Source organism: Osmia bicornis, chromosome 9 (assembly GCF_907164935.1).
Source record: "Osmia bicornis bicornis chromosome 9, iOsmBic2.1, whole genome shotgun sequence".
In the NCBI taxonomy this organism is placed as follows: Eukaryota; Metazoa; Arthropoda; class Insecta; order Hymenoptera; family Megachilidae; genus Osmia; species Osmia bicornis.
Genome location: NC_060224.1, coordinates 805,351 through 818,640, shown reverse-complemented (window position 1 = coordinate 818,640; position 13,290 = coordinate 805,351). Strand labels below are relative to the sequence as shown.

Sequence of the window (13,290 nt, the reverse complement as noted above, 5' to 3'; positions counted from 1 at the left end):
TCTGATTTAAATTGTATATCATCAGATTGTAGAAACTATATAAATGCAATATCATAGTTTGATATGTCAAAAATTGCTCATTAGAAGTCAACTATCTATTATATTAAGTTATAGAATTGATTTTATGACATATATATACAGTTGCTGCTGCAGAAACCTTTTAAATATATAATCTTATTAACCATTGTCGTAAAATAAAGACATGTTTTGTAACAGCATAAGTTTCTTAAATGTAATACAATATTTTTAATTATTAGGTTATAGTAATGGCGTACTTCTTTAGATTTTATATAAAAATTTGTATTTTAAATGTAAATGCTTTAGTTAACAACTTTAAACGAAGGAAAAGATTTTTTTAAACCAAAATTAGAGCAATAATTGAAAACTTAAATATAGTTATTAAACTTATTGGTACAAGACCACCAATATAACATACAAAAAATTACTAAAAGACACCATACAGTGATCTTCGGCCTGCTGAAGTAAGCCGAGATGCACAATCAAGTATGATCTCTCATTGAATGAATAAATCTTCAATTAGAACTACTACGTGAAAACACGCACTTCGCTGTTAGTATAACAATAAAATATTTATACTATTATATATACGTATGGTATTTACGAAACTCTTATACTCGTGATCTTAATACATATATATCCATATAAAATGTCATTAGAGGTTAAGACAAGTTACTCGACCTTCCTAACATAGCGAAATAAATCACGTTTCTTAGCTTATAATTCATATTTTAACGTAAATAACGTAATAAGTAAGTACCACGAACATTTAACTGTTCAAAGTTTTATTTTTTATTACTTAACCGAAGTTAAATTCAAATATTAATCACATTTCGTATGCAAGTTTGACTATCGTTTAATTACAACGATCCGATTTGTTAAATAGTTATAAAATGTCTGGAAAGGAACGGGGTGTGTTTCAATTAATTTGGAAAAATTTTTACGCATCTTTGAGACCTAATAAAAAACCTGCTTTAATGGGTGAAGATTTTTATGGTACTAAGTATTATGAAGTAGCACCTAGAGCTGATTCCTCTAAAAGACCATCTCGATATTTTGTACCTGTTAATAAGGAAGATCATGAACAGGAAATACCTGCAGAATGGGAAGCATGGCTAAGGAATCGTCGAAAAGAACCCCCAACCGAAGAAGAAGTAATACAGAATTATCAATTGGCAATGGCTAAGAAACAAAATGCTGCACAAATAGAAGCAAAATATTCCAGTACCAAATCCCAAGTACCAAGTCTGCTTGCTAAAGAAAAGAAAGGATATGAATCGTTCCCACAGTATGAAGAATATAAAAATGAAGGACAAGATTATAAAATAAAATATCCAAAATAATATAAATATGTTCAACTTAGTTTCACTTAACTATATCTTAGAATATTGAAAATTAATAAAATATTTAGTAAATATGTACAAATTTTATTGTAACATATACTTGTGTTGATATATAATTTACGTATTTATTGTTTGTATTAAGTATAGCCTGTATGTAAAACAAGTTATTAATGTCCTACACTTTTATGCATATACACTTGGGTGTGTCCTTTTGTATGCTATCAATCTTTTTAGCATTGATAAGGTATCGATATTTAACAGGAAATCCTCTTCCTTCAGAAAATTAATATTTGAATTACTATTAATAATTTATTAATAATGCTATCTCTTTTAAATTTTTATTTTAATAAAATCATAGCTTTTAAAAATATCGTTCTACTAGGTACTGGTTTAGTAACTTCGATCCGTCTACTGATTTTTAAGGTACGCAGGTGTAGATAAGCAAAAATTAAAATCTATAACATCTATAGTTTTTGAAGAGGAGACAGATTACAATTGTTGAAGTTTATCGTAAGAAGTATTTCAAGTGCTGACATATGAAACATCAGTCAATAGTAAATATAAATTCTTTCGGATGAAAGAAATCGCGGAATTCAATAGCTTACAAATATTTCTTGATCAACCAGAAAAGTCACTATTGTCAAATAGAGCTTGATCGTATAACTCTCCCTTTACCAATCGTCCACCAAAGTAACGACCATTTAAAGAATCCCTTGCACGTTCAGCCTCTGCAATGATTATTCAATAATGTTACGTAAATAAGTACGTTAAATGAAAAAAATAACCACTGCAAACTTACCACTCATTTGGGAGAATTCAACAAAAATTTTTACGATTACTTCTGCATCTTCGTCATCTTCAGATTGACGTTCATTATAAATAATAACTCTTTCTACAACTCCAAATTTGGAACATTCATCTTGAATTTCTTCCTGTAAACTTTCATCTACATCTTCCGGAGCTACCATATTTCGTAAAATAACAACTCGGGATTCAACTTTACGCATTAGTTTTTGCATCACTAGATGACGTGCACTTTGTCCTTTAATCGACATATTCTCTTGTTGCTGTAACGTTTGTGGTTCTGTTTCTTCTAACAACTTCTTTTGCAATTCTTCTTGCTGTTTCTGATGAGCTGCTTGCTCTTGTGCTCGCCTCATTATATCGGAATTTGTCGTAGTTGTGACTGGTATCTATCATTATGTACCGAATCATTTAGACAGTGATAACGTAGTTTAATTTCCTATAATTGTAAATTACAGAAGGGTGGAAAAAACTTACAACAGGAGTTCCTACAATGGTGGGTGCAACAACAGCTGGAGGCGGTATAACAACTGGTTGTCCAGGTATCGGTTGAATTATTGCCGGCGGTCGAGTTAAAGTCTGTGGTATAGCTATACCAGGGGGTGGTATAACCGGTGCTACCGTTGCTATAGTAGGCGGTGCCATCATTGTCGCAGGAGCGATTGTAGGTCTTACTATGCCAGGCAAAGCTGCATACATTAAATGAGCACAATTAAAAACATTTCACAAGGTCCATGTACAAAAGCGAATTGTATGCATTACTTCTCCTCTTTACCTTGATTCAAAATCGGTGGAGCTGCTGCTCCAAGTTTGGTCAAACCGAGAGCAACTGCATTACTAGCTACCGCATCCATCGCTTGAATCTTTGCGGTTGCAGCAGCAGCTGCAACAGCTGCCGCTGTAGGCATCATACTGGTTCCACTTGGGGGACCCATAAGAGCATTCGGTGGAGTAATAGCTCTGCCTACACGTAAATACTGACCACCCAAATCGAATAAATTCATTGATGCGATAGCCTCTAAAGCTGCTTGCATTGTTTCATATTCGATAAAACCGTAACCTTTGTGTCGATGAGGCGAGCTACCTTGTGCTAATTTGCAATAGGTAATAGGACCGAATGCTTCGAATACAGACTTAATATCGTCTTCGGTTAAATCCTGATGAATGGACGCAATGTAAATACGATTATAGTGTTTGCTCTCTTCGGTAATTTCGTCTATTACGGATTGAGCTTGGGGCATATTCGACGGACGCCCCACGACCTGAAGAAGAAGAAAAAGACGCAAGAATTCAGAAACAATATTTTCAAATCTAGTAAAAATTAATGTTATCGTTAGAAAGCAACAAAGCAAATCAAAATCTCTCTTGTTTGTAGTAAATAATAGATAATAGAATGTATGCAATAGAAACTAATTGAATTATAGGAAAGAATTTAAGAACTTTTTGATCGAAGTGCATTATAGATATCCAATGCAATTCAATCAAAAGGGATTTTGGTATTGGATAAGGCTAAAATAAAAATTTGCCGACCTCCGGCGGGATGATAGGATTGCTGGGGGACAGGAAATTCGTTATATAGGTACGTCCCGCTACCTTGATGTTACGTCCACCAATCATGACACCATTCATTTGTTCCAAAGCAAGTTGTGCTGCTTCAGGTATCTCGTATTCGACGAATGCAAATCCTTTGTGCTTCTGAGTAACAGGATCCCAGGACATGTTGATCGACTTGATAGGACCAAACGGCAAGAAAGCTTGCCTGATTGTATCCTCTTTTAATTCGAAACTGATGCTGCCCACATATACCCTGTCGTATAGGAATATTATTTTAGTTGACAATCGCTCTTGATTATATTTAACAATAACATATTCGTAACTATATCCTATCAACATTGAATAGAAACAAAATTTATAATATCTCTTGTAAAAAGAAACAAAATTTTCTCATTATTTTAATGATTTCTTCCAATTCAGACGTATAGCCGAGAATGAAGACAAAACAGTAATAATTCAATTACTCACTTAACACGATTGTATAGTGTTGAATTTCATGTAAGAACCTTCTTTTAACTTAATGGTAACTGGAAGAATTCAATATGAAATAGACGCTGCTATATTTGCAATTTAAATCTTACTTAACAATATTCATTTGAAAAGAATAAATGTTAAATTTCAACTAACTGCATAATTGAAAGAATTAAAATTCAATGAAACCCAATTGGAATTTGCGAATAAAATACTTAAGTATATGAATAGAAGATACGATAGTTGAAAATCATTTTCTACTTAAAATGGAGCGAATCCCGAAGACAAAATTCGGAGGGCTAAGACAAAGAACAAACAAACCTGCACATGAGGGCGAGAGCCTGCTGTCTCTGCACCTGATTCCGTTGACTAGCCATTTGCTGTAACACAAAGGACCATAGGCCTTCTATTGATATCCCTCCCCCTTACATAAACCACGTCTCGTTCATTTCAAAACTCCCCCAAGCTCTTTTACCATATCACCTTCTTTGCTCAACTATTCTAAAAAACTTTATTCTAAACAATCTGATAGTTTAAGGAATAACATTCTACAAGGTATTTAAAATTAGCTAACATCATGTACATATAATAAATTCGAGTTAATTATATTATTCAAAATGATATGAAAAACTTCAACGTTAAATTAATATTTGAATGGTTTAAATTTTTAACAATGCGTTCCAAATACAAATCATCATCAGTGCTCTTTATGAATATTTTTTAGAAAAATTCTTCTACGACAAGAAAAGAAAGAATAGTCGAGCTCGGAAGTATAATACTGATTATTTTTCTCAAATCGTCCAGAGATTCATGCACAAAAACTTGTCCTCCTTCGCGCTGGTACAGCTCTGCTCCCGCCGACTACTATTTCAAGATATCTAACCTTCTCTTACAGTAGTAACTCAGGGAAACGTTTAGGAGTGTTTGATCGTAAGGCGGTTTCGTATCGTTTCTGTCTTGACTTGGTTGACACTAACCTGCACATTAGCAATAAAACTTGCTGCCGCAGGACCAACTTATTCTTCTGCGGGGAGAAAAAATCAACCGATCAGAGTTAGGTTCCAGTGTTCGTTTCTGATTTCTGTTATAATTTTTTTTTTTTTTTTTTTCTTTTTACTTTACTTTACTCGCTCGTTACAACGAACACAGGTTAACAGTTTTATATAAACAATTTAACGTTACTCGGCGGGGCGAGCTAAATTATAAGGACAAATATTAATTTAAAGCACTATATGTACACTTCTTTTTATATTACTGGCAAAGAGCTAAATAGAGGAAACAATACGCAAATCCATCTTTCAGTAAATAATATCTTTTGAGACAAAAAAAGAACCCCACAATTGTAACATCTATTTTTATGAGTGTATAAAACATCAAATCCATTGTGCATTCGTACGGAATGATTAATGATTACTCGAACAACTTGAATGCAATTCAAGTTTTATTCTATCTACATACTTTTTCGCCCATGAATAAAGTGCAGAAATAATTTGATATAATATTCATAATATACTTTAGTATTATTTAATGTTCTTTTTCTTTCTGTTCAGTGCAGTAATCTATGAATGTACAATGGAAGATATGTTAGGCGAGTAAAGTTTGTTAGTATCATGTTTAAAAGTTACCTGTTGTTGATGAGCAAGGGTTTGCTTCATCAGAACCATTTTGATGCTCTGTTCCATTGCATACTTCTTTGCTCTGTTTACTGTATCTTGCTGTTCAGATGTAATTTTCGGAAGACCTGCACCTAGAATGCCAGGTAGTGTAAGGTACTTGGCTCCAGGTCCTGTAAAAAGATGAATAACGTGTGTAGAAATATACCTTTCACAGATCCAAATGTATTTTAAAATATGATACTTTATCAGATCTTATCAGCTATTTGTCCACTAAATTGTTATCAACTCTCAATCTAACTTTAATTGGAGTGACAATTGTAATTGTCACAATTATTTGATACATCATAGATGAATATTGAATTATTTAACGTATTTAATTGTTTAAACTATGAAATAAAATCTCATGATTTACCCGCAACAACTTGTCCAATTTGATTAAGGTCATATATAGGGCCTGGCAAGAACTCTGATGCACTTCCTACGAAGAAAATCGGCATTAGATAAATGTGTGACATGATAAATAATTGTATTTAATATTTCCACCATCACATATACTCCCCAGGGCTTGTATAAGAATTATTTACGTTGACAACGCTTGATTTTTACTCTCTATGATAATGGAAATACTAAAGTTAACTTGTAAATTTACACGATATACAGATTTGATTTCTTAATTTGTATGCTTACTGTTTATTAAAATTAAACAACATTTGAAATGTACGCATGATTAATTTTTAACCAAATTATTTAATATTTGCTATATAAATATACTGTAAAATTCTTGTAAAAGTAATTTTCATGGGTCTTTACAGAATTCTTAGTATGAACAAGTGAAAAAAAAGTGATTTAAAGAGATGAAAAAAAGGAACGGTGTCGTGCAGCAGTTCCCACGGTAGAACCATCCTCAAAACTGTAAGTTCAAAGAAATTAAAACAATCAAGAACAGTAACATTACATTTTTATAGCATAATGTAATATATACACGTATTCATACGTGTACATTCGTACATAAATACATGAAATATGTACAGTAAGAGATGAATTTCTTTTTTTTTCCACGCTTTTTTCTTTTTCATATAGAAATAACGACAAATCTTTTTCCTTTTTTAGAAATAATATCAATGTTTAGAAGCAACCACTGCATCTATACGTTTCATTTAAATTTCGTTACTGTTTTACACTATCAGCCCCCCAAAAAAATCAGACTACCAATAACTAGATTAGGTTTCGTATGATCTTAACCAATTTGGTCTGCTAGTCTCTGAAACAGAAATCAGAACACGTTGAAACGCTTCTTTTTCTTTTTTTATGACTTTTGCAATTTCACGAATCAATATTAGCTTTGTTCAATCATTTGATTAACGGCTAACCGTGTTCTGGGCTGAGCAATGACGGTTGTGCGCAAACTATCCGAGATTGAGGCGACGCACAAATCTGTAAGCACAAAGCAAAGGAGAATACTCTCAGTGCATTTTCTGCGCCACTTTCTTACAGTTTGCCTTCTCCAACCTACCACGCAATTAACCCTAGCGTGTACTATATAGCAATGGCGATCCTAATTAACAAGAAATCTAACGTAATTGATCGTCGAAAGAATTTACTTTTTTTCTCAAGTTGTACACCTTGTTGTAATAACTTTCTTACAACGCGTACTTCTTCTTTAATAATAAAATATCTTACCTATTTATAATATACATATAAATGTGATAACATACATCGCCATTGCTTCTCCTACTTTATAAGCCTCTTCTATCGTACACTACTACATTTTGGAATTTAATTCAAGATCAAGAACGCTATTTAAAGGAAAATAAATATTTTAATTAGTACTCTGTAAATTGAACATTAGTTTGTAAAGAAAAAAAGTAACAAATTTGTTGTTTTCATTAAGTATTTTGTATGCAGAACGAGGCTTACAATTAGGAAGAAAGAAGGCTACCCTAAAATGCTGACCTATCTAAAATACGCATCGTATTTGGTACTCGACAATAGATGCTGTGTCAGTAGGAGTTTGCAAAACTCTGATTTGTTCTGTTCAACGAATGTAGCGTTCTCTTTCTTTGTTTGGCGCACGCTCATGATCACAGCTCAGTCGTAGGCCACAGATTCTGTACTGTCTCTCCGCTGTAACATCTCAGAACAGAAGGACAACCATAAATTAGTTTTATCGAGGGCCAACGATCACCTATTACCCTAGCCTACCAAAATATATTCTGAAACTGCAATAGACCACTCAACACTTATAGCTTGCCAGCACTTTAATAGAAAGCTAGCACCTGATTGTCCTAAATAAATAATATATGTTTTTCTTCATCATTTCCTTTGCTTAGAAATATATTATGCTTGCTGTTGCTTCTGTGTTCACCGTCTTTTCCAGTTGTACGCTTAATTGTACGGTTTATTAGTGATTAGGAGCATACACTTATTTGGCAATATTAGCAATGTACCTTCAACTCTAGGTTTCTTGTTCGGAGGTTCCACGTTATTTTGGGTCGCTGGTGCCTAAAAATACAATAAAAAGTTTTTAATTTTATATAATAATAGTAAGCTGTCATTAATAAAAAGCTCTATAGTGTTTTAAATCTACAAATATTTTTTCTACAAAATATTGATAATATAAATTCTAATAGAGTTTTTATTGCACTTATCATACCATGGGGAATAATACATTCATGAAAACATTTAAAAGTAAATATATAAACAAAATAATCATAATTTCATCTATCAAGTTTACAATAGCAAAGCATATCATTAAAAATTGAACAGAAAAAAAAATTTCATAACTTTATTGATTGAATCAATGGTAACACTATAATGTATCTACTAAACCTTCTATCAATAATTTATTAAACATTATAGAAAATAAATATTATGAACTTTATTGAATTTCTAAAGAATATTAAACGTGTGAGTACGTTAAAGCATTCTGCAACCGCCATCATGGTCCAAATCATTTGTTAGTTATACTGGTTCAATATTTTATGTAAGCGCAATGAAAAAGTTAACTTACCATGGCCATCGCTCCGTTCATTGTTCTTTATAGTCAAATAAAATAAGATCAATTTCTTTTAAACGTATCCTATTCAACGAGTTTCAACTAACTCGTACATACAAAGTAATCCACATCCAAAGCAATACGAAGCTTGCCTTTGCGGAAGTATTATATGTATACTCGGTAAGTCAATAATAACTTTACATTAAAATATACACCAGTTAAATAAAGAATAAATATGTGCATTATTCTTAAATATAAGGAAAAATATTGATTATTTTATCACAGATTTTTTGAAATAAAACTAACATTTCCTTGTATGAAATCCTAAACATCAATCCCGATTTGACTAGGTTAGTATTAATTATGATAACTATGGAACGTTTGTTTGAAGGTTAGGATATATTGTTAATGTGATATCTTTGTTAAAGATTCAAATTACAATGAATTCCAATGATTTTCAGATTAGATTAATTAACGATGAAAAGGTAAACTGTAATTGTATGATTTAAGGTTATTTTATATCAAAATAAATAAATAAATAAATAAACTCAGTTTTAATTACACTTAATTATCAATAGAGATGTAACTATTCTTTATAACATTCTGTATTGTGAAAATTTAATCTACTATTAGTTATTGCTGACAATAAAAAATTGTATATTTATTACAGGGTAAAGGTCTTTTTGCCCTCCGTTCATTTAAAGATGGTGACATAATTTTGGAAGAGAAACCTCTAGTTTGCTGTCAATTTTCATGGAATTTAGAGTATAAATATTTAGCTTGTGACAATTGTTTGAAACCATTAGAAACTGCTGAAGAAAATGTACGCAGATTGACTGGGAATTCAACAATTATTTTACCCCATATTGAATGCTGTGAAACAAAAAAAGATTTGATTACAGAATGTTCTGAATGTGGTACAAAATATTGTAGTACCGAATGTCAGAATGAAGCTTATTTAAGGTAATTCATTATTAAGCTATAATATTAATAGAATAATTAAAACCTTATTGGAGTAAAATTTTTAGGTATCATAGTACATTATGCTTACATTCAAAAGAAAAAGATGAGTCTCATCCACTTGTACAGTTAAATGAAACATGGAAACAAATGCATTATCCACCTGAATCTGCAACAATAATGTTATTAGCTAGAATGGTAGCCCTTGTTAATCAAGCCAACAGTAAAGAGGATATGCTTTCAACTTTTTCACAATTTTGTCATCGTACATTTAATGATGCACATGAAATTGCACATAAACTGTTAGAAGAAAAGTTTATTGGTCAAATTGATGTACTCAGACAGATGATGCAAAAAGCTTTAAATACAGAATTGACAGAGCATGTATGTGACATAAATATAATTCAAAAATGTACAATAAAATAGATTATTTAAACTTTAATTTACAGTGGTTTACACCAGATGGCTTTAGAAGTCTGTTAGCTCTTGTAGGTACAAATGGTCAAGGAATTGGAACTAGTTCATTTAGTCGTTGGGTTAAAAATGTATCTGCTTTAGAGTTACCAACAGAAGAAAGAATTTATGTTGATAAATTAATCGATCGGATTTACGATGATATGGAAGAAGGTACATTTTTCTGAACTATCATACAAAAAATAAATGATGTAAATGTTATCAGTTTAACAATTCGTTTATCTTTTTCAGTGGTAGGTTCTTTTTTAGATAATGAAGGTTCTGGTCTTTATACTCTTCAGTCTGCAATAAATCACAGTTGTGTACCAAATGCAATTGTAGAATTTCCCTACTCAAACAATGTATTAGTTTTAAAAGCAATACGTAATATTCATCCTGAAGAGGAAATATGTATAAGTTACCTTGATGAATATGATTTAAAAAGAAGCAGACATTCGAGACAAGCAGCTTTAAGTTCTTTATATTTATTTGTTTGTCTTTGCAGTAAGTGTTTATCGCAAGCGAATGATCCAGATTTGACATCGGAAGATGAAATAGATGATGATATGTCCAGTTGAAAATATAAATTTTCATAATGTTCATATGTAGAGATGAATTTTATGCGTAAATATAAAATTTGTGGTTTTATTTCTTTTTTTTACATTTTTTTTTACAGCTTTATCTTTTACATGCTTCCTTAGCAGAGATAAAAAAATTTCCATTCTATGGTAATAAAAACATTTCTTGTTAATTAAATTATTAATACAACACCACATTTTGTTTATACATTATAGATTAAATTAAAATGAACACGGTTCAATTTATTATTTCATACAATCATTTTTAATATAAAGGTTGCTATTTTGATAAAAGAAATAATTAAATTTTATATTTTTATTTTATACTAGATCTACAGTAGTAGAAATATAGTACTATTTCACGTCATGTAATTGTTGAAAACCATTTGTAAGCCCTAACTGTATGTACAAATTCTAAGTTCTTAAAATAATAAGCAACTTTTGTATTTTACTAAATATTAAGATTACGCGTCATTCGAATATTGTCAATTATTATATTCTAGCGTTATTTTATTCTTTCCTAATACCATAAGATTTGATATATAATAAGGTAGAGGTGTAACAAGTACACGCCGTTCTATTAACTTTGTTAAACACTCTGGAATATTATGACTACGGAACTCCCACCTGAAATACATAAAATTAAAACTTTTATTATATAATATAATTAGAATATATTATAATCTTACGAAAAAAAGAAAAAACACTCACGTTGCATGTATATTTTCATTTGGTAATTCTTTTATTATGTCTTTGTGAATCACAGGTGTACTTGGTACATTTATAACAAGCGATTCTAGGGTAGCTGGATTATCACCAAAACACGTTTCCGAGTATTTTCTCCGTTGTTTTTGTTGAGTAAAATCTATACCCGTTTTTCTGAGGAACATGTAAAACATATAGTGTGATCCTTGAATCATGAAATATTTTTATTTTATCATCTTAAGAAAATGCAAAAAACAAGTATTACTTAATATTGGGAACAGCATCTTTATATTCCAAAGTGTTATCAATATTAGAATTTAATGCTCCTTCCATTTTCCTCCAACATAATTTACTCAAAGATCTAAGATCTTTTCCCGTTAATTTAAGTCTCTTAGAATCCATATAACCCATACACCTTATTACTGCATTTAAAAGATCTGATGAAACGTATCTTCTAGTAGAGAAGAAATACTTTTGACCAATAAACAAGGCAAGATATGTAGCATTAACATACTTTTGTTCTTGTATTCTTCCTCTTGTAAACAAAGCTACAAATGTGATACCACTGTGCGTATGCACTCTTACATCAACTTTTAAATTTAGAGAGTCAAAATAATTTTGCATGTTGTCTGCAATATCTTTGTTTATAAAATAATTTGTAGATTTATTAGAATTAATGAATGTGTAACCATACCACATTAATCGTTTATTATGCCAACTTATGTCTAAAACATATGAATTATATTATTAATATTTACATAATAATTTAAAGAAAGAATGTACTTTATATACCAATTAATTTTAGTGTTAGTAGACGGTCTATCAAAGTTTTCTCCGGTAGATTTATTTCCTATCAGAAAGAAGATAAACCATAAACAACATATATAACTTAATGCTTGAAATATATTTTTATAAAGAACTTACAGTACAATCTTTTTAATAATTTGGTGCTACATTAATTGATGTAAATGTTTTGTGACATTTGACCAACTGAGATTTTACATTAGTCCATGATATTTCTGGAAAAATTGGCATTACAGATGATTCCATTTCTTCAAATTTAAATCTTTTAATGACATTAGTCACTTGTTGTTCTATATATGTAGAAGTAGCTAAAACATTTAAAAAACATATCTTCAATCAATTGAATGTTTATACATAATATTCAATATAACCTCTTTAAATTAAAAATGATAGTCAAAAACTTCAATATTAAACAATACTAACACGTTGACATTGTGGAAAACAAACAAAATTAAAATATAGAATAATTTTAAAACATCTCTACAATTTTAAAAAGCTTCTCGCATATCCACTGAAGTTACTTCTGTATATTGCACACGTCGCATAAACTGCTTACAAATTCCCGCCTAAAAGAACAGTTCGTTTAAATTTATTTATGTATATCAATGATACTCAGATAACAAAAGATATCCTTGCTTTCTTTGGGCATGTTTTAAAAAAGGAAAAGTATCATCTGAATAATATATTTTCTTTCATTAATCATACCATAATTAGCAAAATGTTTTTTTACTTATATACATATATGTAGTGTAAAATGCCTAATATTGATAAAAAATATTAAAATACATTATAAGGAAAATTCATGTTTTTAGTAATACTGATAATTGCTGATATAATTAATGATATATGAATGCTTATCTAATTTGAGTCATACATATACTCATTATTGAAGGAATGATAACATGTCAAACGAATGTCGGAAAAGGATGCAGTATCCATTTTAAATACGCAGACGAGTTAAAGAAGGCGAGATTATAAATACAGCACTA

General features: G+C 30.6%; 4 protein-coding genes across 12 annotated transcripts; 2 read left to right on the top strand and 2 right to left on the bottom strand.

Moving 5' to 3' along the window:
* The first annotated feature begins 464 nt into the window (after nucleotides 1-464).
* LOC114873081 (NADH dehydrogenase [ubiquinone] 1 alpha subcomplex assembly factor 2) lies at nucleotides 465-1,435 on the top strand. 2 transcript variants are annotated; one of them, XM_029180985.2, is made up of 2 exons: nucleotides 465-570; nucleotides 905-1,435. In XM_029180985.2, exon 2 carries the CDS (start codon nucleotides 912-914, stop codon nucleotides 1,359-1,361), a length of 450 nt encoding a protein of 149 aa, XP_029036818.1. In that variant the 5' UTR covers nucleotides 465-570; nucleotides 905-911; the 3' UTR covers nucleotides 1,362-1,435. The 2 variants fall into 2 exon arrangements, with proteins under 2 accessions (XP_029036818.1, XP_029036817.1); XM_029180984.2 differs by lacking the exon at nucleotides 465-570 and adding an exon at nucleotides 577-770.
* Nucleotides 1,425-8,948, bottom strand: LOC114873079 (poly(U)-binding-splicing factor half pint). Of its 8 annotated transcripts, none has more exons than XM_029180977.2 (12): nucleotides 8,817-8,948; nucleotides 8,254-8,308; nucleotides 7,760-7,939; nucleotides 7,177-7,240; nucleotides 6,219-7,067; nucleotides 5,816-5,976; nucleotides 4,512-4,570; nucleotides 3,759-3,972; nucleotides 2,941-3,427; nucleotides 2,643-2,854; nucleotides 2,161-2,554; nucleotides 1,425-2,089 (listed from the first exon to the last, which is right to left on the bottom strand). In XM_029180977.2, exons 5-12 carry the CDS (start codon nucleotides 6,319-6,321, stop codon nucleotides 1,980-1,982), a joined length of 1,740 nt encoding a protein of 579 aa, XP_029036810.1. In that variant the 5' UTR covers nucleotides 6,322-7,067; nucleotides 7,177-7,240; nucleotides 7,760-7,939; nucleotides 8,254-8,308; nucleotides 8,817-8,948; the 3' UTR covers nucleotides 1,425-1,979. The 8 variants fall into 8 exon arrangements, with proteins under 8 accessions (XP_029036810.1, XP_046143246.1, XP_029036809.1 ...); XM_046287290.1 differs by having other exon boundaries at nucleotides 7,789-7,939; XM_029180976.2 differs by having other exon boundaries at nucleotides 6,219-7,240.
* A 126-nt stretch (nucleotides 8,949-9,074) lies between these two features.
* On the top strand, nucleotides 9,075-10,862 carry LOC114873080 (histone-lysine N-trimethyltransferase SMYD5). The gene is made up of 5 exons (XM_029180983.2): nucleotides 9,075-9,286; nucleotides 9,472-9,764; nucleotides 9,830-10,145; nucleotides 10,211-10,388; nucleotides 10,467-10,862. Exons 1-5 carry the CDS (start codon nucleotides 9,242-9,244, stop codon nucleotides 10,790-10,792), a joined length of 1,158 nt encoding a protein of 385 aa, XP_029036816.1. The 5' UTR covers nucleotides 9,075-9,241; the 3' UTR covers nucleotides 10,793-10,862.
* A 184-nt stretch (nucleotides 10,863-11,046) lies between these two features.
* LOC114873096 lies at nucleotides 11,047-13,250 on the bottom strand. The gene is given in 7 exon segments (XM_029181033.2): nucleotides 11,047-11,419; nucleotides 11,504-11,671; nucleotides 11,763-12,222; nucleotides 12,290-12,347; nucleotides 12,422-12,609; nucleotides 12,725-12,867; nucleotides 13,176-13,250. Coding segments are annotated over 6 exon segments (1,026 nt in total). The 5' UTR covers nucleotides 12,735-12,867; nucleotides 13,176-13,250; the 3' UTR covers nucleotides 11,047-11,277.
* Nucleotides 13,251-13,290: the final 40 nt, after the last annotated feature.

Coding starts and splice junctions, on each gene's coding strand:
- LOC114873081 (XM_029180985.2), top strand. CDS start 912: ATGTCTGGAAAGGAACGGGGTGTGTTTCAATTAATTTGGAAAAATTTT.
- LOC114873079 (XM_029180974.2), bottom strand. CDS start 8,837: ATGAACGGAGCGATGGCCATG. Junction 6,285..8,253: donor CAAGAAACCTAGAGTTGAAG/GTACATTGCTAA, acceptor TTTTCTTCGTAG/GAAGTGCATCAGAGTTCTTG. Junction 5,977..6,218: donor AATTGGACAAGTTGTTGCGG/GTAAATCATGAG, acceptor ATCTTTTTACAG/GACCTGGAGCCAAGTACCTT.
- LOC114873080 (XM_029180983.2), top strand. CDS start 9,242: ATGAATTCCAATGATTTTCAGATTAGATTAATTAACGATGAAAAG. Junction 9,287..9,471: donor GATTAATTAACGATGAAAAG/GTAAACTGTAAT, acceptor TATTTATTACAG/GGTAAAGGTCTTTTTGCCCT. Junction 10,146..10,210: donor ATACAGAATTGACAGAGCAT/GTATGTGACATA, acceptor TTTAATTTACAG/TGGTTTACACCAGATGGCTT.